Source organism: Anopheles arabiensis, chromosome 2 (genome assembly GCF_016920715.1).
Source record: "Anopheles arabiensis isolate DONGOLA chromosome 2, AaraD3, whole genome shotgun sequence".
Lineage (NCBI taxonomy): Eukaryota > Metazoa > Arthropoda > Insecta > Diptera > Culicidae > Anopheles > Anopheles arabiensis.
The window spans coordinates 28,893,947-28,918,860 of NC_053517.1; the positions used below are offsets into that span (position 1 = coordinate 28,893,947).

Consider the following 24,914-nt stretch of genomic DNA (forward strand, 5'->3'; position numbering starts at 1 on the left):
TTTGGACGCACTGTACTAGTGAACACCGACACACTGTATCGTTCGTAAAGGCGCAAAACACCAACCCCTTCCGGGTGGCATGGTAGTTTGGAGCGCATATCGGGATCGAATGGACAGTTCATTTATGTCCGAACGACGACACAGCAGCTTTCGTACCAGTTCAGTTACAATCACGTTCCAGTTTTCTTCAGCATCCATGCACACGCGCGATGAGTTCATCTCTTCTTAATGGTTCGTGGGGTTCGGTGTCGTCATGGTAGCCGGCGTTACACCGTTACCGTCAACGCTTCCGGGGCCAACGGTCACTCATTGCGGATGACATTCTTTGCGTTGGGTTTTCTTCCTTGCATCCACAGAGACGGTGGTGCGACTCGTATTGAGTTGCTTGTGTTTAATTTTATTTTATTTTATTTTTTTGCCCCGCTCTCAGTAGTTATTCGCGTTTAGCAGCAGCGGCACCGAGGCAGTCATAATGATCCCATCGACCGCTTTACACTCGAACGCATTAATCGTGATCCCGTGATGGTGTGGTTCGTCATTCGCATGAAGCACTTTTGAAGTGGAGCACGCAACGGTAGGACGATATTGACGGTTCGTACAGTGCGCACGTTAATGATGCTTGGTATGAGTAGCACATATGAGGAGAAAAACAGCGGATATTTGTACACTGTGAACGAAAGCGATCTGTTACCTTTTATTATGGCGATGCATTGATGCATAATTGCAACTAGATTAGATTCCAGTTTACGCACCACAAAGCGTTCTAGTGCAGGGAAAGTTGAACACATATTTTGCTTCATGTGCGCCGAAATGGAATCCCACTTGAGAAGGGGTTTGAAGTTGTTCCCCGTTTGAGAAAAAAGTGCATTAGAGCTGAAAAAATGCATCTGTAACTCGTTGGCAGGATTTTGCTATGATGTTCAGTGAGCATGGCAGCACTCTACCCTGCACAGTTCAATAGATTCGTAGCGTTGAGAGCGGTCCACGGCAACCATTGGCTTAATGTGCGCGCGTGGGCAAAATGCAAACGAACGTGCTCCGCAACCATGGCGTGCGACGTACTGGGCGACATTGGCAAACGCCTCGAAGCCCAAATGGACCGAGAAGCGGCGCCACACCATTTGCTTTTATCACGTGAAATAAAGTTGCAATCACGCTTCGCGCCCCGTTCATCTCCCCTGCTTTCCGGAGGTCAATCGGCTGGCCAATACGGCGAGTGAGTGACGTAGGGCGAAATAAATGAAGAAGAAATGGTTGCTTTCATTTTTATTACTTTCAATCCATTATTGCCTCGGCGTTTTAATCGGCGTCCACGGGCTTACGAGTTCCCGCACAAAAAAAAGCACTGACCATCCACCAGCACCGCTAAGTGGTGCCAAGCTTTCCATTTGGTTTGGATTTTTCCATCCCCTGGGAGTGGCAAGTTGCGGATCGAGTTAGGGTAGAGAAAAACGCTTCCCAATCCCAGCGAAAGGATATCGCACACCTTTCTTGATTGCCTTCCGTCTTCGCTCTTCCTACCTACCCCGCTACCTATTAAAAGCTTCCACCCTACCCTTCCCCTTTCAACGAGCTGCACTTACATTCGTCGCAGTTGTTGTTGCCGTTGGCGATGCATTTCCCTTTCCGGTTCATGGTCCAGTTGTCGTGGCAGGTGATGCAGACCGCTCCATTGCCGCAGGTGGCGCATCCGTGCGGGCAGGCGATGCACTCGTGCCGCTTCTTGTCGCCGTAGTAACCGTCCGGGCACGCGTTCAGGCAGCGGCCCTCGTGCGCGAACCGGCCGGCCCGGCACAGGATGCACTGGCTCTCCGACGACCCGTTGCAGGTGGCACAGGACGGATGGCAATCGGCGCAGCTGGAAAACGAAATTGGACAAGCGGACGAGCGGTTTTTTTGGGTTAAAAATAGTGTAATTAAAGCAGTTATGTTTTGGGGCTGTTAGTTTAAGGTTGATGGATCATTTGTTCCAATTGAGGGAAACCCGAGGCTTTTTCAGTTGGTTAAGGTAAATGAATGAACAATAAATAAGTTTCCTCCTGCAAGCGTTAAATCTGAGTACAGCTGAAAGGCAATATTTATCACAACGTAAAGGAGGATTTTAATAAATGTTCTAATTGGTTGGTTGCTAATAATTAGTTGTGTATCCTATTCAATCATAATTGTATGGCAGACTCAGATTCCACGCATTAAAATATGTTCGCAATCGTATCTCACATATCCAATACAATAAAGAAATGTTGTTAATTGAACGCTTTTGCAAGCATTAAAACAATGTGTAAACCATCCGCCAGCTAATGAATTGTAGCACTCTTTTGTTCGCGCTGTTTGAAAATGCCCACGGGAACGTTGTTCCCGGTTTAACGAGCAAGCACAAAAAAAGCGAGCATCATGTATTATGGTGCTCGAATTAACTAATAGAATATCACAAAGGGCCGACAAAACAAAGGGGACATTCCTTCGATATGCGTGTGTTCATAACGTGTGTAAGCGTGTGTTCAAACGCTAGGAAAACGCAAAATACATCCGGCAAACGGGAACGGTCACAACAAGCTGCCGCCAAAGAGATAGCCGCGGGCCCGCGTCGTGGCTGTGCGGTTTGGCAGTCAGCGAGCGGGCGACCCGCACTCAGCACTTTTACGATCGCCAGATGTGGCAATAAAACTTAACAACGAAACAAAGAGCACCAAATGCAGAAAGATGGCCAGTGTGGCTGGTGCGCTTTCCCGAGACGCTGCCAAACCCAAACCATCCCGATGCAATGTATCCGTGCTGTACAACCGAACCCGGAGAGCGACGGCAACGAATGCTTTTTCATATAACACGCACTTAAACACACACACACAGACACATTTAGGGTGAGTTTAGGGCGTCTTGTTCGGTGGTACTGTGTTTCTTCCGAGTGTTGCATAGAACGGCGATACACACACACGCGCGGAGGTAGAGGAATAAAGCGAGTAGGAAGCACTTAAATACAGATAGAATTTTTATGTACACCTCAAGCAGCATAAATTATGCACACACGCCCTTCGTCCGCCCGTGATCCTCTGTGTCAAGATCGCCAAACACTGTTGAAGCTGAACTGAACGTCCACGGGTGTGTGCGGGAAGGCACGGGAAACCCCTCCCGTATGAGTTATGTTTCGTGCGACCATCCGGCAGTGCGCCGGTGAACCACCTGAAATTGACTTTTCGCTACGCTAGATCACACACACTCACACACGCGCGCGCATATATGGCCAAGTGTGTGCACATGTGCACGATGCCACACTACATTACCGCCAGCAGGTGGAGAGGAACCCGTCCAAACTAGTTCCCCCAGAAAACGGTGTCCTCGAAAGCGAGGGAACAAAAATGTGAAATAAGACATACACACACACACACAGAAGCGCCACCGTCCACATCCGAGGCGGCGGCGTTTCAGCATCCTTCCGGGGCAAGATCACCGGCGCACGTAATTGCCACTTTTGCACCTTACTGTCGCGACTGTCGAGTTGCTTTCCGTACCCCGTTCTATTCCCTTTGCCAAAACGCAACACGAAGGAGGAAAGAAACGGCCCCTACACGCTACACACAACACACGGCGCCGTGTGAGGAAGGTGTCTCCCCGGTTTTTCGCAGCACGTGTGTCATATGATAATGAAATAAGAGAAAATATGAGACCCCGGTTGCACCCCGGTGGCTTCCAGCAATTTTAGGTCCGCTGCTTCACTCTTTATCCGTTTTCGCGTGGCCCGCAAGAGGATGTGTCTGGGACGGGAGGACGGAAGCACTGGTACACGCCACACCACGCCGCCGTGATGTGCGCTACGGTAGTAGCATCAGCGCCATCTGGATAGCGCTATGCCGAAAACACTCGCCACCCGGGAAGACGATGGCGCGACAGCAAATTGCGATAAATAATCGTAAAAATATATGAAGTGACAGATAATATTTGCTACCGTCACTGGTTGCTCCCAAGGATATGGGTGACCGTGCGAGTCTCACAGCAACCTCCGAAGACACCGCGGAAGAGCTTTAGAAAGGAGGAAAAGTCAGGACAGCAGCACTAATGCCCGCACTGTACTGTACCGTCACCCGTCGTAACGTTGACAGTGTTTCTATATATATATATATATATATATATATATATATATGTGCGAGGTTCAAGATGGCATGAAATTTTATTTTCAATTTTTATGACCCCACGTCGCGTGGGTGCAGAATTATCTACCGCACCATTTGTGCGCCCTTTTGTACACGTCAACAAATGAAACAAAAGTAGCAAAAACGCAAAAACGGAAGATAACGCTCTCGGCTGCAAGATACACTGTGTGTGTCCATTAGCTGACAGCGGTGTCAGCGGGGCAAAAAACGCACCGGCACAAACAAAAGTGCACCTTGCACAGGAAGCTGTCTTCGTCTGCGGCAGCTGTCCCGGTGTGTATGGTGTTGTGCCGGTGAACGGAGATTTTAACGAGCGATAGCGTAATGCACCACGAGGACGTGCTGGGGAAGGTAAGCGCGTAAAGTCTAAAAGTCGTTGCTATAGAAGAACAAAAATGCAGAGAGACTCCAAGTACGCAGCAGCAAGGGAAGAGAAATAATGTCGTTACTGGTGAGTTTGATGCTGCAGGAATGATAGTGCAGCACATTACATCATCTGCATTCTTCTAACGCTTCCTGGGTGGCTGAAAAGATTTGGGCACAGGGAGGGCAAGAAAGTATGGATTGAGGTGGTTTGTATAAAGTTTTCAAACAATCGACACAACAATGGAGCTGAGTTGTAGATTTAGTTGGGTAAAACTCGCCTAAAGTTATGCAATCATCATCGCAAAACTTTCCCAATAAATGAAATATTGAATCACTCGCACTAATTCTGGCGTTAATTAATGCAAATAGATTTCGAATAAAAGATATGCAACAAGCATTACAAAGCTATATTTGCCATGAACTAAAAACATAACTCAATAGTATATGTGTATTAATTACGGTAGCTATAATGCGCCTACAAGTATGCGATACGCATTACAAAATCAAGTAATTTAATCAATTTGTCAAGAGAGCAAAGGAACGGCTAGAGCAGCGCTGGCACAAAATAACGATAACAACAATACAAAGGAACGAAAAAAAACCAACACAGAATCAGCACAATCAGTTTGATCGTTAAAATCGTTGGAAGCCGCAACCAGATACAAAACCTCATTATGACTGTCACCGGGCTACAAAACTGTGGCTCGTGTTTCATTTGAATTGAATGGGAAAAGTAATAGTATGATGCCAAACAAATTGCCAATCGGCAACAATCAATCGATTATGTTCACTTGCAAAATTCGCCGAACAAATCATCCGTTCGAACAATGCGCGCTTCTGTTCAGTTTTCCTCTGTTCAGCAGTTGTTTTTTTTGCTTTTTCTTCTTGGAATCTTACAAGGTTGCGATCAACGTTGTGATTGTTATTATTCTGATTTTCCCGAAATCTAATTTTTCATTTCACTCTATCGCTGGGTGGGGTAGTTCTTTATGCAATTTGAATTTTATTTTTTAGTTTTTTTTTGGTTAAATCTTTTCGATCATGCATCATATTTCGCTGAGCCATGGTATTGTAGCGTTGAATCGTTTGAACTTACCACACAAACACATACACACGCTCTCTTCTTCGCCTGATGCTCTGTGTTGTGTGTTTCAACCCAGCTTCTGTCCCATTTGTGTGATGGCTGCTTTTTTCCCCATAAAAATAAAACAATGTGCACACAAAAAAGGCGGAAAACTGAAAAAGCAAATCCACACAATTCACAACCACCGATTGGCGATGAGGTTTCGCTGAAATAATATTGTTTCGTTTCTTTTGTTCGGCGGTTTTTTCCAGCATTTCGCTTTTCACCATTTTCCACCTTACAACGGGGAACGCATTGTGCTCGCGGAACATTCGCGCCAGGGTGTGACGGTAGCATAAAAGGAAATCCGTCGTCACCAGAAAACGCGCTACGATCGCAGAAAATAAAAACGAAACGACACCAAACAATGAATGATTCCCCCAGAAGACTGCGGGGGGTGGGAGCCATTGGGCTGTCGATGGCATCACACAATGACCATTGCGCAAGGCAGACATCGTAAACAATGCTCGCGCAAAATTGTACGTAACACGGTTGGCACGGTGTCAAACAGTTCCCGTTGCCGTAGTTTGGTTGGTTTTGTCCGTTCGCAGCACAAAGCTGTTCAAATAGTTTGTCGTTCGACTGTCCAAAAAAAAGATATTCTGTTTAAATGAAGCAAAAAGGACGAATACTATCCGGGCCTGAAATGTAAACCACTTTTCTTGGACTTTCGCACCCATCTTCTGTGAAACAAATTCCATCTTTAGGGCACCCACGTTGCCCGCGTTCGCTTCCCTTTAACGCCTGTGTGTTTGTGGCAAGTGTATGAAAACCGCCAGCCAGTGCATTCTGGTTCGCAGTACCCACAGAGAGACGGAGAGAGAGAGAGCGAGAGAGCGAGTGGATCAAATTATGATGGCGCGTTCAATCGAGCACATAATAATGGAATATCCGAAACGGAAATAATCCGCTACTCACACTCAGCGACTTGAGCGGAACAAACCAAGGAAGAGCGGAGAGCAAGGCGGGAGGAAGTAAACGAAGCGGGAATTTGCTAAATGGAAATCAATAGAATTACGCCAGCGGGATCATAATCGAAAATTGGCAGCAAAATGGCGCTGCACACACACACACACTCACACACATCCTCATACACTTTAAAGGCGAAGCAGAAATGGAGCATGGAAATTTCTCGCTTGACAGTGAAATGAAGAAAAGCGCGCGTGAACGAAGGGAAGTGTCGGGGAAACGCTTATCCTACTGGCAAAGACACACTCAACTCTCTCTCTCTCTCTCTCTCTCTCTCTCTCTCTCTCTCTCTCACACACACACACACAAACACACACCAAGAAAGGGTACTGCATGTTTGAACGATTTGCTGCCAATAGTTTAATGTGACGGCTCGTTCGTGTCGCTCGCTGCAGCGTGCAAGTGTAAGTAAATTTGGGTACCCCGGGACCGGTAAAATTACGCAAATTTCCTTGTCCCAAGGGCTGGTAGGTAGGAATTTACACCAGAAAAAAAGGACACAAAAATAAATCTAACATTTCGCACTCCTACCGGGCTAGCACGTAATCCGATGCCGGACAGGATTAGAGCCGGTACCGGGCACCGTTGGTTATGGAATTTAAATTAATTTTGTGTTGGCGCATATTTTTTGCCTACTTTTTGTTGCGATTAGAACGACCCCGTGTTGGTGTGCTACCGTACACCTTTTTTCCCCCGTCTGTATGTGTGTGTGTGTGTGTGCGTTTGTGGGCAGATGTTTTGTTCCTTTCGTCGGTTTCCAGTAAGAAAAAAAAGCTCCAAACAGACGCTAATCAATTATGCTTGATGAGAGTTTGCTTCTGTGCTTCTGGTTTTTATGCTATCCCACTTTTCTTTTCTTTTTTGTTTTAGTTCCTGTTTTTATCTGTTCCAGTTCACGCCCGCAACCTCATCACAAATGCATTGGTTTACACATCCCTGGAACGGCTAATCCATCATCCATCCCAAAAGCCCGCGTGGAAAGTGTTTGTGCTGAACGGGCGAACGCACCACCAACAGAAACCAAGAAAAAAAGGGTCCTTCGATAAGCACACACACACACACACACACACACACTAAGCAAACAAAATAAAACAGAGAAGAGAGAAAAAAAAAAACACGGCCATACCGGGCATTCTAAATTCGTTATGGCCTCTCCTCCAGCCAACCATTCCTCTCGGAAGCAATCGAAACAATCGATCCAATTTTCCCACGGCAAGCCCCACAGCTTCCGAAATACCTTCAGCTCCCCCGGGGTGGGAGAGAGGTAGCAGCAGGGTTCGTCGTACTTCCTTCCGATGGGATACAAAGAAGCAGAAAAAAACCATGCGACTCCATCGGTCGGTAAGCGAGACAGACGGCGGGGAAGCGTTAAAATAAAACCGACACATACCGTTTATTGTGCAGCATAAGCGTTATTTTTACAATCGTCACTTTAAACGCACACACACACACACACACACACACACACACACACACACACACACATTTGGGAGGTGTGTGAAATGAGGTGCAAAGATACACATACTCGTTACACGGGACGGGGCGCCATCGGCGGGAAGCGGAGCACAGTCGGTGAAGTTCGTGCTCGTCACGTTTGTGCGCCTCCGGGAGGAAACGAGATGTAATAAAATTTTATTCATAAAATAACCGAAATATTATCTTCTTTTTTCCTTCATCTGTGTGTGTGTGTGTGTGTGTGTGTGTGTGTGTGTATCTGTGATCTCCCCCGGCGTAACGAAATTTCGATAAATGGTGGGTTGTGGAGGTTGAGGGAAAGAACGGTAAAGCCAGAAGTGTTTTCGTTCGACAACGACGACGACGACACGTGACTGTTTGGAAGTTTACAGAATGTAGCCCCAAACACTAATGCCCATGCCATGGATGGTGGGAAATTTTATCGAAAGCAAATTTTCCATTTTGGAGCGCTAGTTTTCCTGCCTTCTTCGTCTGCGCGATGTTTTCTACCACGACTATGGGGTTTATTGCAATGATGTGCGGGCGCTACTACAACGACGATGCTGGCCGTACTTGACGGCTCACTGTCCCTTTGCTTCCTGAAAGCACGATGGCATAGCAGCAATGGGCGTAGTGGGAAGGACAGCTCGTTATGACAGTACGCACACACACAAACACAAACACGAGCAAAGAAAAGCGGACCGTTACCGTATCCAAGGACATCTTCAATGGAATATTAAATGATTGCTTATTTTGTTTTCAATTTGCCCCCGGTACGCTGTGACGGTGTCGATCACCTGCCAGGGGTGCCGTGTGAGGGAAGCATAACCATTCAAGCGTGCCCTTCGAGAGGACGTTTGCACTGTTGGACCGGCCGGATCGACAACTGTCAGCACCAGCAAAAGGACGGCCGCCGCCATTGACCATCGTCGTTACCGTCGGGTCGCATATTTAGCAGAACGCCCATTTTCCTATCCCGCACCGAGCCCCTATCCCCTTGATTGAGGGCAGGGAAGCGTACAAACCCAATCGACAACCTGTTACAGTTTTGTTTACAAGAAAGTTAAACACCGCCTCCCGTTTCCATGCAGTTTCTTTGTCGATTTCTTTGTGTGTACGTGTGTGTGTGTACTCTTGGTAGGACATAATCAATATTTAACGGAGAGCATGAAATCGATGTTACCGCAAGCCGAGAAGTTAAAGACGCAAGCGAAGCCCACAATGGCAATAGAATACCTGGCCGGTTGGCGCACTAGATGATGAGGCAAGCCAATAGCAAAGTGGTGCCAAGTGGCCAAGAGCGAGAGAACGGGTTTGGGGAAGGGAATTTGTTGCTCGATGGTCCACATACTCCGTGTGTTACGTAGAGGATTATGCTGGATCAGTTCTAATGTCTGTTCCAAGTGGGAAGTAGTTTCCACCGAGACCGACAACGACCACCAAAGGAAGACGGTCACCTCCATGCACAACAAGAACATTTGCTCCTCACCTCGGCTATGTGTGGCAACTTTTTGTTTGCCCACAGATAGAGGCCCATGGACACAGAGCGTCACAGCGGGCGGTGCCCATTGTGCTAGCCCAGGATGTGGTCCACACTTCAAACCACTCGGTCAAGCATGTTAATGCCCTAAAATAATACATCTGAAGCTAAAGGTAAGCACCTCGACTGCCTCTTGCCGGCACTGGGAGACACACTCCCGACGCTGCTTCTAATCGTTTCTTTCTTCACATGTGTACACATGTTTCCAGGCGTCTGGTAACGACTTGGAGCGATTGTACGTCCACTTCCGGTGAAGCGAACACACACACACACACGCGCGGCACCACTGAGAGAGGTTCGGTTGAGGTTTAGCGCTAATATTATCACAGTGACAGTGTCCCACCCTCCACAGCACGAAGCGCACCTTTGATTCCGTTGCAATTTTTCGGAAGCACCACTCGATGTCCTTTCCAGCACCGAACCCGGGATGTAAACAATAGACGACCCTGGGGGGGGGGGGGGGGGGCAAACCGGGGTTCAAACAAAAGCCGACCAGTACTTACTTGTAATCCTCCGTTTCGTAGGTGTTCTTCGGGCAGGCGGCGTAACAGCGGTGCTCATGCATAACTAAATGATGATCACAGCTCGTACAGTAATCGGGCCGATCCTGGCAGGAGGCACAGTTGGCCTCGCACGGCACACACGTTCGATTATCGTAGTCTACCAAAAAAAAAGGGGAGAAAGAGAGAAAATGGTTAGTTACAGGCTACAAAACCAAACCGAAACCAGCCTTCAGCGATGGAGTTCTACATTCGGGCGCAAAGCGTACATCGAACGTAGGCGCGGAGGCGTAGCACACGAGTTAAAGTAAACAGAATTAAATTAAAGTAAATGACCAACGCTGCCCCCCCTCGCCCACTTCCCCGAATGCCCCGCAACGCTGCCAGTCCCAACGCGCACTGCTAGCAAGCTGAGCTGAGGGAAGGCATCCGCGTGGCATCATATGCTGGCGATGTGCTTTTCTTGTGTAATTATGCAAACATCAGCATCTTTGGGCCGGATTGGAGCATTTCCATCAAAAAGTGTATGCTTGCATGATGCCGCAAAGCACAGAGCGAGAGAAAGAGAGAGCGAGAGGGAAGCAGTTACAGCAGTCGAACGAGATCGTATCCGAACACCGTGAGTGTTCGGAGCCCTGGGAATAAAAAGGGAACGGGATGGAGCGAACCAGCCACTATCGCATGCACTTAATCTGCCCCGTACCATCGCACTCTTTTCGGAAAATGGGTTCCTGGTGTTTTGGTTCCTGGCAAGCCGCTCGCCGCACTCTTCGCCGCGTTTGCCGGGACCGATTAGTTTGAAGATAATTGAATTTGCGTTTGCCCCAGCACACCAAAACGCCTGCACACTCACACGCTGCTCGGTGGTGGTGATGGTGGTGTTCTAGAGAAAAGATGCCGGCTACCGAACGGGGGTTTACTTTTCTGAACGCGCACGCGCCCCTCCCTCTCTCTCTCTCTTCCTTCGCAGTTCCCTTCGCACCACGGTGCAGCACTGTTAGGAAACAACAAAGATCAAAGACAACTTTTCGCAGCCTAATTTCCTTCGCTGTCATTATCACACATTTGTCAGGTTGTTGTTCGGCTTTTGCGGGCTGCTGCTGCTGTCTTCTGCATGCGAAGATGCCTTGCAGTTTACAACCACCAATTAACACACCATCCCGGCCCGTACCATTTGCCCGTGGTTAGCGGGCGCGTGGCGTGTCGAAACCGTTGCTTTTACGCGATTGAAAGTTTGCGCACCAAACGGTACCAGTACTAAAAGGATTTTGGTTGTGCGGAGCGTTGGTGTTGAAATGGCTGTGGCTGTGGGAGTCATGTGAAGTGTTTAGCTTCTTCTCAAGCAGCTTTAAAACATCAATTTGATAAGATTGTACACACCAGCTTGAAGTCTTCTTCATTCAGGATGCAACAAGTCACCGATGGATGTTTTGTGCCGCATTTGCTTGAGGATAAGTTTGTTCGCCATTGCAACCTACTCCCCGTCACGTTACCAAAGCGCCCTTACAAACAGTGACATGTCGTAATGGATGGGCAAATTTTTACAAATAACGCCACGGGGGAACCGAAACCGAAGCTCCAATTGAGCAAACATTGTGGAATACGCGGCCAAAGCCAGAGTCCCCACCGGTCCTGAAGCGAATCACGCGAACTGCCGCAAACAAACAGAACACGAGCGAGTGTCACCCGCTTCCGTTTGCTCCCCCCCTTAAAAACAGCCTCCATGCCACGGGGCGCGTGCACCAAACAACGTGTCCGCCGGTCGGCATTAAAATTAATAATTATAAATGACAAACAAACATAATTAAAACAAATTACAGCAGTGCTCATCGGAGTGATCATCATCGTCGTCCTCTGGGCTGGGTGTGCTCGGTACATTGCCCCCTGCCCCCGTGACATCGGCGGGCGAGTGAGAGAGAAAGAGAGAATACACGATGGGTGTGGAATTACAATTTCACAGCGCTCTGATGCCGTGTGTAACGACGACTCCCGCACACCGAGCTCGTACACAGTTGACACACCCGGGACCGGGGATGAATGCTGCGCACAAACACAAACACGCGCAAAACCGAGCTTCGAACCAAGCCAGCCGAGCCATCACCATACCATCCAATCACGTTCCGGCGCAAGCCGGCTGAAAGCATTCTTTCCCTTGCGGGTTCGTTCGTTCCAGCACCTCCCTTCCGACCACGGCGGGAAATGGAATGGGATGAAGCGACGGAGGACGGGAAAGGGGGTTTTGCGTTCCAAAATCGAAAAGCGAAAGATATTGTGGCACAAAGTACGGATTAAATTCATACAATCTCCCGATGCTCGTAACCCCCGCCTGTTACGCGGCTGAGCGAGACACGCTTTGGGCCGCAGGCGACAGAATCTGTGTGCGGCGCTTGTGTTTTATGTTATCGCAGTCCGGAAGACCAGCGAGGAGTGTGGCTTCTTCACGCCACGCTTCAACAAGCGTCAGCAGACAGCAGGGAAATGGTGGTTAGAAGGGGCGTGTTGGTAGTACAGTCCGGACAACTCCACGCTCCAAGAATGCGAGGTCGTACCGTGCTAGCACCGTTTTTGACACTCACTGCTGGTGGCAAGCGCTGGTGCGGAAATGAAGTTAATAATTAAATCCGTGCTCGAAAGGGTCCTGCCCCCTCCCGCCAACGCGGGAATGAGCTTTTCGGAAGCAAAACTTACTTTCGTAGTAGCCCTCCGGGCAGACCTGCAGACAGACGGCCAGATCGGTAACGTACAGGTGGGCGGGCGCACACGTCAGGCAGCTGTCCTGGCCGGCGCCGGCACACGTTTCGCACGACTCGTGGCACGGCCAGCAGACGCCGCCCTGGTTCGGGAAGCTCCTCGGGGGACACCGGCTGACGCAGGTACTGCAACGGGAACGAAAAACAAACAGGCCCAACCAGTTAATGGAACGGTTAACAGTGCTAGTCAACGCGGCGGCCACTTACTTGTCCAGCCGGTAATGTTTGCAGGCAACGCACTGCGTCGGGCCCTTGCCGTAGCAGCCCTGCTGGTCGCACTCGGGGTCGCAGTCGTGCAGCACCACCAGCTTGTTGTTCGAGTCGGCCATCACGTTCTCGCGCTGAGCCGTCGGTATGTTGTGCCCGTTGAGCGTGGCCACCGTCTTGTCGATGCCGCTGCCCGCCCCGCTGAACAGGTTCGGGTAGTTCATGAAGTTGCTGTAGAGGTCGGCCGACTGGTAGTAGCCGGCGCCGGCCCCACCAAGCGCACCCGCCTGCTGGTTCAGATCGGTTTCCGTGGGAAACACGAACGGATTGAGGCCGGAGTAGCCGGCCGCACCGGCCGTCCGCGTGCCCTCCGACTTGAGCCGGATCGGGTTCGTCTGGGTGCCGTAGAAGATGAGCTGCCACTTGGATAGGATGCCGGGCTGGCTGACGCGGCGCGGCCCCCCGTTCAGGATCTGCAGCGTCCAGCGGCCCTCGGCCCGCTCGCCCCAGAAGTGCACGCTCAGGAACGGCCAGTCGTCGAAGTTGGACTTGGTGATGTCGCGCGGCCGCTCGAACAGCAGCGTAGAGGTCGTGCCCATCGGCGAGGTCAGCAGGATGCGCAGGTTGCCGCGCGGGAAGAACCGCAGCGTGATCTTGCACTGCACGTGCTCGAGGAAGCGCACCTCGTTCACCGTGCCGGCGCATCCGTTCACGTCCATGTGCGTCTGGAGCGTGTAGCCGACGGACACCTCGATCGGTCGGTCCTCGTTGATTTCGCGCGACTTGCAGATGTGCTGCGACGGCACGGTCGTCCACTGCTCCGCCAGGCTGACCATCGCGCCGGCATCCATCAGGCCGTAGCCGAACTTGTGGCTCACCTTGCGCTTCACGCCGTTCAGTATCCAGCCCGGCTCCTTCTCGAGCGGATCGGACCGTGACGTCAGCACCACCAGATACTGCATGTCGCGCCAGGTCAGGGCCGGGTTGGCTTCGAGCGCCAGCGCCGCTATACCGGCCGCCAGCGGGGCCGAGGCCGACGTGCCCGTGTGCTCCACCGTGCAGATGCGATCCGGGCGCAGCGAACCGTCCATGTCGACGGTCGCGACGCTCTTGTCGTGCCCGGGCGTGCCCGAGCTGTAGGTGGTCGCTAGAGTAGACGAGCACTCCTCCAGATACCAGGGCTTGTAGCTGCAGGCGAGAAAAAACATTGAGCAAAACCTCGTTAGCTACAGAGAGGATAAGAGAAAAGGGATGTGCGAAAGGGTGCACTTACCCGCCCTGGGTGGCGCTCGAGATCGAGAGGGTAAAGATGGAGTTGGTGTAGCCGTCGCAGTTGCAGCTGTCGGTGTAGCGGCCCCCGTTACCGGACGCCCAGATGAAGATCGAACCCTTGCCCTGCCGGCCGCTCGTCACACCGAAGATGAAGGCACGGCGTGCCAGCGGGCCCGGCCCATCCACCGTCGAGCCGTCGTCTTCCGGGCCCCAAGACGCGCTGTAGATATCGATGTGGTCCGGATAGAGGCCGAGTGCCTTCGCTTCCACCGCATCGTTTACCGTGCCGTCCAGCATCCGGACGCCTGTAGTAACAAAGCAAAAGACAACCCGATAAGACACAAGTTTACTTCTTCCCTTTTTTGCCGAAAACCCGAAAGTGTTTGCCAAACACGTGCGACCGGTAGCTGCTCGTATTATCATTTTCGGGGGAAAAATGAAGGCACGGCCCTCAACACTTCCAAGTAGTACGATGAGAGGTATCGAACGTATTTCACCCGAAACAAAAAATGGCGTACCAGCCAATGAAGAGATAAAAATAAATTCGTTTGCAAGTTATGACATCCTTATGCTTGCGTCTCCCCTCTTTATTCTTCCCTACTGGAGGGACCTGCTGCTGTGCTCCAGCGAGAAATTCAACACCAAAGAGGTAAGAGCGTGTGCGTTTGTTTCACAATATGCTCTTGGGAATCATATTTTTCTGCGAAAACCTCAGAACGAGAAAGGTGATAAGAAACGGCAGTTTTGATCTTCCAATGGAGCGCGAGAGATAAACCCCTCGGCGTGCAGCGGAGTGCTGGGAAGATATGCAAACGTGGTAACAACATATTGGGCGTTGGGCTGAGGGCGCTGAGCGGTAGAGAACGTCGAACAAATTGGAAGAAATATTACCGAACGCGCAGAGCACCCGTGGTGGGTGAAAATATGCGCCCTGATGCCGAGGAAAAATGTGGTACCATAAAATATGTAATCTTCCCATGATAGGAATTTCGTTGCATGGTGTTTACGTTCGGGGTTTGGGGTTTTTTTTTTTGTTTGTTGTTGGATCCTTTCCGTCTTCGTTCGCTGCTCGGCGGCTGCTGGTTTGTGGGAGCGATTCCATAAAATCATCTTTAACCTTTCCTACTGGGTTGTTGATGGATTTTTGGGGCATAAAGTATCGAAGGAAATAGAAAAGCAGAGGGTTTCCATGACTCAAAAAGGTTCGACAGTGGTCGATAAAGTGGATCGTTTTGCGTGTTGAATTAAAGTTGATCCCAAGGTAATGTGTTATGTGCATCGCTTATCGCTAACATAGCGCTCTTACGGAAACCTGTTTTAGGGTCTCACAACGAATGAAATAACGTACAAAAAGAACAAGTACAAAAACCTCCAACCAACAAGCGAGCGCAAAACAAAATCCAATCAAATCCATTTAAAATTGATCAATAGTGATTGATACGGTCGATTTGGCGGGGATTAATTCGAGCGCGAGCCAAAAACCAGTGCCGTCCTCTCTGCTGGAAGCAATGCGAGAAAAAAAAACTTCTCAATCGAGGAGGTCCCACCAGCAACCATTACGACCACACAGGTAACAAAGCGATTCTTAGGACACACATTTGTTCCAGCTGCTTAGATGTAATCTGATCTTAGAGCGTTTTGATAAATCGTTCGACCGGAGAACAGCACGCCGCACAGCATTCCCGGGGTTAAATGAACGCAACTGATAATGGAAAGAAATGAGTTCGGTCCGCTCGGTCTACCCCCCCCCCCCCCGCTGCCTGTCATGGTGCGTGAACATTTCATCAACAATTTTTATTACAAAAACGTTTTGTGACACGCCTGTGTCTGCCTGGAAGGAAGGAATGGAGAAAAATGATTCGCCCTGCTTCTCAACGGTGCGTGCGTCTCCATCGTGCGGGTGGTGAGCGTGCAGCGGGAGAAAGGGGAGGTGGGAGGGGGGGGGAGAAAGGGCATACGCGTTACACTCGAACATAAAATGAACTGCCGCTGCACGGAGCAGCTGAAAATATTTAATCAAAATGCCTATTACGGCCCATGTTTCGAGTGCGAGGAATGGAATGGTAGCACGCCCGTTACACACATATGCTGGAATGTTTTCGGGCCGAGCAAAGGGATACGGCAAATGGAAAGAGCACCACCCGCACACACCCTGGTTCGCTTGTGCGTAAGGTAACAGTGTGCTTTTCCTTTTATTTTCCTTCCTTCCAATGGTTCCACATCAGCCGTTCCACATCAGGTCTCCTTGATCAATGATGGATGAGTACGGGGAGCGGCTAAATGGAGGGTGGGAGGACTAAATTTTTCACTCGTTTGCTTGCTTTCCCCTACCACCGACCGTGTAGGTTGTTTTATAAATGAAGAAACGAAACTTTATTATATACCTTCGTCAAAGCGTCCTACACTTTGTGCCGGGCTGCATCCTTACTGCACGATACAGATGTGTGTGTGAACGGCTAGTTGGTGTTCTTTTTTTTCGTTTTTGCTGGCAGGACCGTGTGTGTATGATGGATGAAGCAAATTTGTTTTGCAAATAAAGTTTTTCCAAAGTTTTCTACTTCAGAAGTCCATTTGTCCGTATGAGTATCGAACGAGGGTTCAATAAGAGCCGCGGGTGGCAAGGACAGAAGGTGTTGATCGATGACCGATCAAGAGTGGTACAAAAAGTTCCGTAGAATAATATTGATACTTGGAATAGAATGGTCAGCTTGATAATGGATCAAATTGTTGGCTTTGCGGGATAATATAATTTAAAAAATAACTTACAATAGAAGGGTTGATTGGTTCCCAATATCTTGTTTGAATAGAATAGTACGATGCAATATTATGCCGAGCATACAAAACCGATGGAGAAGTCACTTTACAACAAAGAACACCAGATCCACAGTATGATTCTCCTAGTTTCAGCAGGGATAAAGAATGAACATCCTATTTTCACACAACAGGAAGGCGAATTCCTATAACTGCTTGTCCTTTTCGACAGTTTGTTTCGCTTTCATTAGCCCCCGGTTATCGCTTAATTTGGGCTTTCCAAAGAATGAATAAAAGGAACCGAATTTGCCCCAAAAAAAACATTACAACACGCAGCACAAACAATGGAGCGAAAACTATTTGAACCTTGCCGTATCTTTACCGCGCGTCGACAAGGACATCGTGATGATTACGCAACCCCTTGCACCGGCCCCGGCTACTTACCACCAATGCTTGCGTTGTACGCCACGCCGACCCCACAGTACTGGTTGAAGGCGACGGCCGCTACCTCCCCGGCGCACCGCGTGCCATGCTTGTTGTCACCGTTATCGCGCGGCATCGGGTCCGAGTCGTTGCCGTTAATGTCGTACGATGCGGCCGGGTCCTGTGGAGGGAAAGCAACAAAAACAACAAACACTGATTAGACAAAGGACAAACGCTGTGTGTGTGCGTGAAAAGCGACCCAACCATCGACCTGCACGACCAACACTCGAAGACAATCGGTCAAGATAAGGAAACAGAAAAGGACTGAACGCGAATGATTGGCACGAAATTAGACAACTCTTCTGTCAGTGCTGCTGCTGCTGCTACTGCTGCTGGCACGATCAACCGCAACGCTGACTTTAATGGGTCGATTTTTCCAACCTCTGTAGAGGACCTATACATTGTACGTAAGTGTGTGGCTTTGTGTGGGTATATGGGGGAGTAAAGTTGTATTCAATCGATTGGAATAACAGCAACAAATCCCCCATCCCCGTCCGCCTCGTTCACCCACGGTTAGCACGAATGAAAAGATAACAATCGAGTAAGGCAGAGGATTTTCTCGGCTGTAGGTAGCCGCCTGCAATCGTCCTTCTTTATACAACGGGAGATGCCCTCTTTCCCCGCGTCAGCGAGATGTTCGGCTGTCGTTCGCCATGGTGCGCGCAATAAATGTATAGTTAATGCGATGGACTATCAATTCCAGTGATTATTAATGAGAATATTGGACGACGAGCGAGCGAAACGATGGCGTAACGATGAAGCTCAGGGAAGGCCAAGGATTAAGTGCTTCAGTACAATCGATAAACCGGAACCGGGGATAGGGACCTCAACGTGCGATTTCGAAACAATGGAAGGCGCCGTTGGGCAGGTGAATAACATGCACACATCATATAAAAAGTTGAAGGCATTTGGCATTATGAGAGACAAGAGAATGGAAAATCCGAACGATACGAAAACACAGCGTGGGACGGGAGAGTTTTTGTTCATTCATATTCGTTCTTTAAGGTCGATTCTGCTGAAGTTCTTGTAAAGATGAACAGAACATAGGAAAGCTTTAATGTTCTTTAATACGATAAGCCCACTTGTAGCCTTCCTGATCGTCATAGATAATCCATTTGTTGCGATATTCAGTTATTGTTAAAGATGACGCATTAACGCTGAAATACTGGAAAATCTTCTGTTTCCCTTGAAAATAGAAACATTATCCTCAACGCCGGCAGCCACCTGCCAATGCTTGTCATTTTGTAACGTTCCAAAATGTCCCAAACACCATCATTGTTGTATTTCGCTGGATAATAGGTCTAAATACGCATTGTACGAGCCTTTGGTTTTTGGCTAACGAGCCGCACGGAATACTTCCGATGCTGAAAACAACGAACGACATCCGGTCAAAATGGTACGCGGGGTAATAAGGCGCGTGAGATTGTCCGATCCCTTCGATCCATAAGTCCACAAGACGTTTCCATCTGGTAATGGATATATTGCTTGAGGTTTTGGCGTAATTACCCCCATCGCCACAAGCCGGGCAAATGGGCCGAGACCGGGCCACAGCCGGAAATGGTGGCTTTCTTGCAGGAGTACTGTTCCTCCCGCCTCGAGAACCTACCCACACAACTTCAACACCAACACCAATCGATAGCTCAACCGAATATTAGTAGTCTCACAAGCGCTATTAATTTTCATAATTACGACCTCAGGTTCAAGCTGGTCCGGCTGGGCGAAGGATGCAAACACCTTTGCCACCGCTCACCCGTGAAGAAGCAGAACGGGAAGCGACATGATGAGGCCCAGAGCACACCCAGCAACCCGACAACACAACCCGACTTCCGATGGTCGTTTAGGTGATATGATGATAATAGGTGATGTTGTTGTTCGGTTTCAGGTCAGTAACAATGGCGGGACGAAACCGGCCGAACGATGGGAACCGGGGTGGGTGGGCAGGTGATGGTCAATATCGTTTTGTCAATGGTTTGCCCGGGAGGTTCGCGCCCGTCCGATGCCCAGGGTGCTGCCAGAAGGTGCCTATTAGGGGCCATCACTCTTGCGCTGGCGTTGCGTTTCCGCCACCTTCGCCTCGGCCTACAGCCTTACCCGTTTACCGCTGTGCGGTGATTTGGAGCAAGACACACACCGGAGCCACCGGAAGCCGCTGCACTCCATCGGTCGGTCGGTCGGGTGTTGATTTATGAAACCGTAATAATGTATTATTTGAAACGATCGGTACGTACAACATGCTGCCACGTGACCTCGTGGTCGTATTTGCGCTAGAGAAAATGCATTGAAAGGTGTATGTGTGTGTGTATGTGTATGTGTGTTGAACACACTTTTTCCCCTTGGTATCGCTGCGTAATAACGTTCCATTTCAGTGGTACGTCCGATTCCTTTGTGCCACCATTTCCGAATGGTGAACAAGTTATAACTTTTGGACAACTTTTAGTTTATCCAACACGTTGCGGGTGTTGTTTCAAACACACTCTTTCGAATGTTTGGCATGCCGGCATAGAAAACGAAACACACCCAAGGACGATCATAATGCAACCGGAACCTGGCAGGAGGTAGCAGGAGATTGTAGACATTTTCCCTTGCCCGAAATTGACCCGTTGGCTCGATCTAACTGCACCTAATACGGAATGCAAATTTGCCGTATGGCCCCCAATTTGGGTAAAATTCCACTGCAAGGTAGGGTGAAAAAATGAATGGAAGGATCGGCACACGGAAGCTAGCCCATCACGTGCGCTCCAATTCTTGCGACGGTTCCGTTTTCCTTTTTATGATTTTCAACCCCCCAAAAAAGGGCCCCGGTTTTTTTCCTTTTTTTTTGCTGCCGTTGTTGAGGCAATCGTCGATAAAAAGAAGCATTTTAAGCTGAACGTTTCTCATTGGCATCGCTTGCGGTCTGATTTTCATTCCGTCTTCTTTCTCACATTGCCCACCGCCATTCCGTTCCCCGGACAGGTGAAAGTGATTTTCTATATTATTTGAACGCTGGTAAAACTTTTTACGCTCCCCTTTCTTGCCACCGCCATGGAACACCACCCCTTTGCCATGGTGGTGTGAACGATAGCAGTGTGGCAAGGTTTTTGCCCGCACACTGGGGGTGGTGAAAATTTGCGACGATGATCGAGGAGGTGGCAGCTGCGGCCGGTGTGGTATTCGCTTTTCAAAGAAACTTTTTCACACATGCGAACGAGGTGTCCGTGGTGCCGGGGTTGTGGCGGTGCTGAGGCGGCATGAATTGGTGTAAATTAAAAAATACTTTTCATGTTTTGGGAAAATTTCCAAGCAAAATGTTTCCCGTCTTCGCCTTCGCACTTTGCGCCGTTTATCTACTCGTTTCATCGATTGTGGCACGATTGATTTTTATCGCATCACGATTTTTACACCTGCACTGAAGCGACAATAGACGTGTGTACATGATTTGCATACATTTCGGGAGGGCAAAAAATTAAGCAATCAATAAAGTTGCAACGTTTCACAGAGGCACGGGTGATCGTTTGGAGAAAAAATTGGAATAAAAAGCATTACACATCGCTCACTGGAATGGTGAACCGTTTTTACAAACGATTCAAAGGTAAATTTTCTTGCAGGAAAATGTCATCAATATTCATCGATAAAGACACGTAACATAATCAAATATAGACAACTTTTCAGCAGGTAATGAGTTATATTCAATTTTACAAATGTAAGAATTTTCCAGTTTGTGCGCATTTGGGTCCAGCTCTTTTTAGCGATTAAAGCAAATTGCTATGACTAATAATCGATAGCTTTATAGTAATTATAGATGATTGAATGAGGAAAAGGAAATAAAGAAAAACATGACATGAAACTATGCTTTGAACAGACAGCTTAACTGTGTTCCTGCCATGTCGATATAAGGTACATTGTTAGTGATTCCCGATAGAGGTTTAATTAAAATCACGACCATCCATCAACATCAAGTACTGTGGCGTGTTAGGCGCAAATGGGGAAGAAAAAAGTAAATCCTCCGCCCTATCGAAGCGGTTGAGCGGCAATTTTCACCCCACAACACAAGCGCACAAGGCTATTTACAACAAAGGCAACGGTCTCAATGGTTCAATCAGTTGATGTCGGCGGTGCAACAGTTGCAGCAGATCGTACCGGGTGGAAAACTCGAAAACAGGAACAACGCAGGAAAGGGCAGTGTCCAGGCTATAGCTAACAATGGATCGGTTCTAATGTACGCCACTTAGCACCCAGACTTGCGGAGTGAGTGGTGGAAAAGGAGAGAAATAGGCATGGAAAAAAGAAGTCCCACTCATATGGATACTTTTAAACCTTAATTTGAACCAGGCAACAGACGATACAAGTTTCAAGGAAAAGAGAGAGAGAGAGAGAGAGAGAGAGAGAGAGAGAGAGAGAGAGAACAGGAGCTTGAAGCGTCGAGGGTGTACATGGTTCAGTTGTTTCGATGAAATGTAATGCTACCATACACACCCACACACATACACATACACGGATTACTAACCGATCAGAACGAGCAGCAGCAGCAGCAGTGTGCAGCTAGTTGTGGATCAATTCTACATTGGGGTGAAAAGTCTGGGAAAGCTACATAAATGAAAAAGCGCTTCAGAGAGAAGACAAACAACAGCAAAAAACCGTGCAAAAAGTAAACAGGAAAATAAATTATAAACAATCTATCATACTTTATACACGACACAAACCGTCCAGCCGGACGTTGCAGTGTAAGCGGGCCGCAATTGTGTGCAATTCGTTCGCTTGCCCGCTCATTCGCCTTTCCCAGGCAGACGACAGAGAGCGAAATGTGTGTGTGTGTGTGTGTGTGGGAGCGCTAGTCAGCATAAAGTTCCCAGCATAGTAGCATAGTGCTGCAGCGCCAAAACAGCGAGTCACAGCCGGTTTTTGCATTTTCCAAATGACAGAAACAAATTGAGATGACCAAACGAGTGCTGCTGTTTGCTTTGCTTGCAACCGTTTTACACCCTCCCTATATCGGTGGGAACTGTTCCAGCTTACCCTCGTACATCCTTTCCTTTTTTATGGTTTGGAGTTTGGGGCAAAAACAAATAGTATTTCCCACTACCTCCAAAGCAAAAAAAAAAAACCCTGGAACGGAAAGGAAACGAAATTGAATGCATCCGTGCAGTGTGCGCAAGAATATTAATGCTTTTTAAACAAATTATATCGCTCACGTTCACTGCTTCTCGTGTCGTTGCCGGTAGGGAAGGAAATGCGTACCATACCGTATTCCTCCCCCTGCCCCTCTTAACAGTAGTTGTATCGTCATCATCACCCCGAAAAGGGTTTGAAATAGATGAAACTGCAGCATTGTTTCGTTGCATTACAGTGGCACCCGAGAGTGCGAAAGGCCACCGTTGGAAAGTTTGGTGTTTGCAAAGCGTGTGCCACAAACAAACATAAAAAAGTGTGTGTGTGTGTGTCCTTTTACTATCGAAAAGCATTGGCCAATGGCACTAGAATGTAAATGGGAACGTTTGGTGCTGCTACGTGTTTTTGTGCGACCCTGTGATGATAAATCACACTGCAGCAGCAAACCGGACTAGAGGGGGTAAAGGGGGGTCAGCAATCAGCTGCGGGCTGTACACTTTCTGCGGGCGTAGTTTTTTTGTGACAGGGCGGACGGTATGAAGCCATTTCATTTCATTTCATGATGGGACAGAGCCGAGTAGGGTTGTGATAAATTAGGTACTCGAATCGAATTAATTTTGTCAATTAATTTCAATTTGTTTCGGGCTCAATGCTACCTGCCAAACTGTGCCGGTATCCGTTGGAGAAAGAAATGTTTGTACGTTGTGCTGTTTGTGCCCGTTGTCAATTTACACACACATCACACGCTGTGAAAATTCATTAGCGAAACGGTTCAAGCGTCACTACGGGAAGGTGTCGGAATCGATTGAAAATAACTATCCCACGGGGGTGTGTTACACATGTGTTATCAAGCAACCTTGCTCAAACGCGATCGCGATGAGGCGTTGAGTATTGGATTGACATTTTGCCTCTTGCTGGGAATGTCAGCAGTGTGGGAAACGTTTCAGTGAACCCGTTTAACCTGCAATTTCAATGCAGCTAGGGTCGGCTTGTGGGAGAAGGTTTTTCTTTGAAAATGGGGGGAATGTTTTTACCCACTGCTTACAATGCATGGCTTAAGGATGCTTTCTGACACTCCTTTCATCAGGTTGAGCGTATTAAACGTACACTCACAGAAGCTGCATACCTAGCAGCATCTGCACACTTTACCGTAAAGCACGATTCTTATCCTTGAAAACCGGGAATGTATATCGAGCAAAGCAGAATGATGATGATGATGGTACTGCCGTGAGGAAGAGAGGGACGATGAAAAACCGTCCCCGTGCACAACTTTTCCTACGAGAAAATTTGTTGGAATGCACGGTGGTCCTGTGCATCGTTATGATGCCGTGCGTTCGAGAGAGCAACTGAAGCATCATGCTGGCCCATCTGAAGCAGTTCAGCAGTTTCGTATCGGAAAAAGCGTAAACGAGGCGTATGTGAGTGCTGGCCTTTTTAAAGTCGGCATTTGATCTTCACGTAGCGGATCTTAATTCTGAGTTGCCTACGGTTGTTTAAACGACGCCGGGCCCTTGTGCATCGTTTACCGGTCCGTTTTTGCAGTCGGTAATGATGATGATGGTGATGATACTCATGCGAAGACATCAGAGTGTTTTCCCATGCTAACCGAAGCGGCGAGGTGAAGAAGTTGTCGAGGACGTTGTGGCAGGAAGTGGTCCCACTAGTTGGACGGATCAAATGAGTCCCGTTGCTTACTGTTTTCATCAGTCATACAGACTAAATTAACCGGTCTCGTAGTACGGTCGTCAACTCGTACGACTTAACAACATGCACGTCATGGGTTCAAGCCCCGAATGGACCGTGCCGTCAAACGTAGGACTTACTATCCTGCTATGGGGGGACATCGATAAGTCATTGAAAAGCCAAGCCCACAAGTAGTACAAGTAGGCTCTTGACCGACAGCGGCTGTTGAGCCAAAGAAGAAGAAGAAGACGAAGATGCAAATCATGCAGAGCTGTTCTGCAAAATTTTTCGTATTTTGAATGCGCTCTAGGTAGCGCTGTATATATTAGGAATGAAACAAATGCGCATTCAACGTTTATGTTTAAAGTAAAAAGTATGAATAATTCGTTAACTGTTTCATCATAAACGCTCTGGATCTTCTTCTTTTAGCTCATCAACTGTTGTCGTTCAAGGCCTGCCTGTACCACTTGTGGGCTTGGCTTTCAATGACTTATTGATGTCTCCCCATAGCAGGATAGTCAGTCCTACGTATGGCAGTATGGTCTATTTGGGGCTTGAACCCATGACGGGCATGTTGTTCAG

General features: G+C 48.5%; 1 protein-coding gene across 7 annotated transcripts in view; it reads right to left on the reverse strand.

Moving 5' to 3' along the window:
- Positions 1–24,914, reverse strand: part of LOC120898248 (furin-like protease 2) — a 186,477-nt gene that overhangs the window by 10,010 nt on the left and 151,553 nt on the right. For all 7 annotated transcript variants that reach the window (XM_040303847.1, XM_040303857.1, XM_040303866.1 and 4 more), the window contains 6 exons: positions 17,523–17,682; positions 14,329–14,632; positions 13,056–14,243; positions 12,787–12,974; positions 10,102–10,258; positions 1,584–1,858 (listed from right to left, as the gene is read on the reverse strand). In XM_040303847.1, the coding sequence (XP_040159781.1) occupies positions 1,584–1,858; positions 10,102–10,258; positions 12,787–12,974; positions 13,056–14,243; positions 14,329–14,632; positions 17,523–17,682 (2,272 nt within the window). The remainder of the gene's footprint in view (positions 1–1,583; positions 1,859–10,101; positions 10,259–12,786; positions 12,975–13,055; positions 14,244–14,328; positions 14,633–17,522; positions 17,683–24,914) is intronic.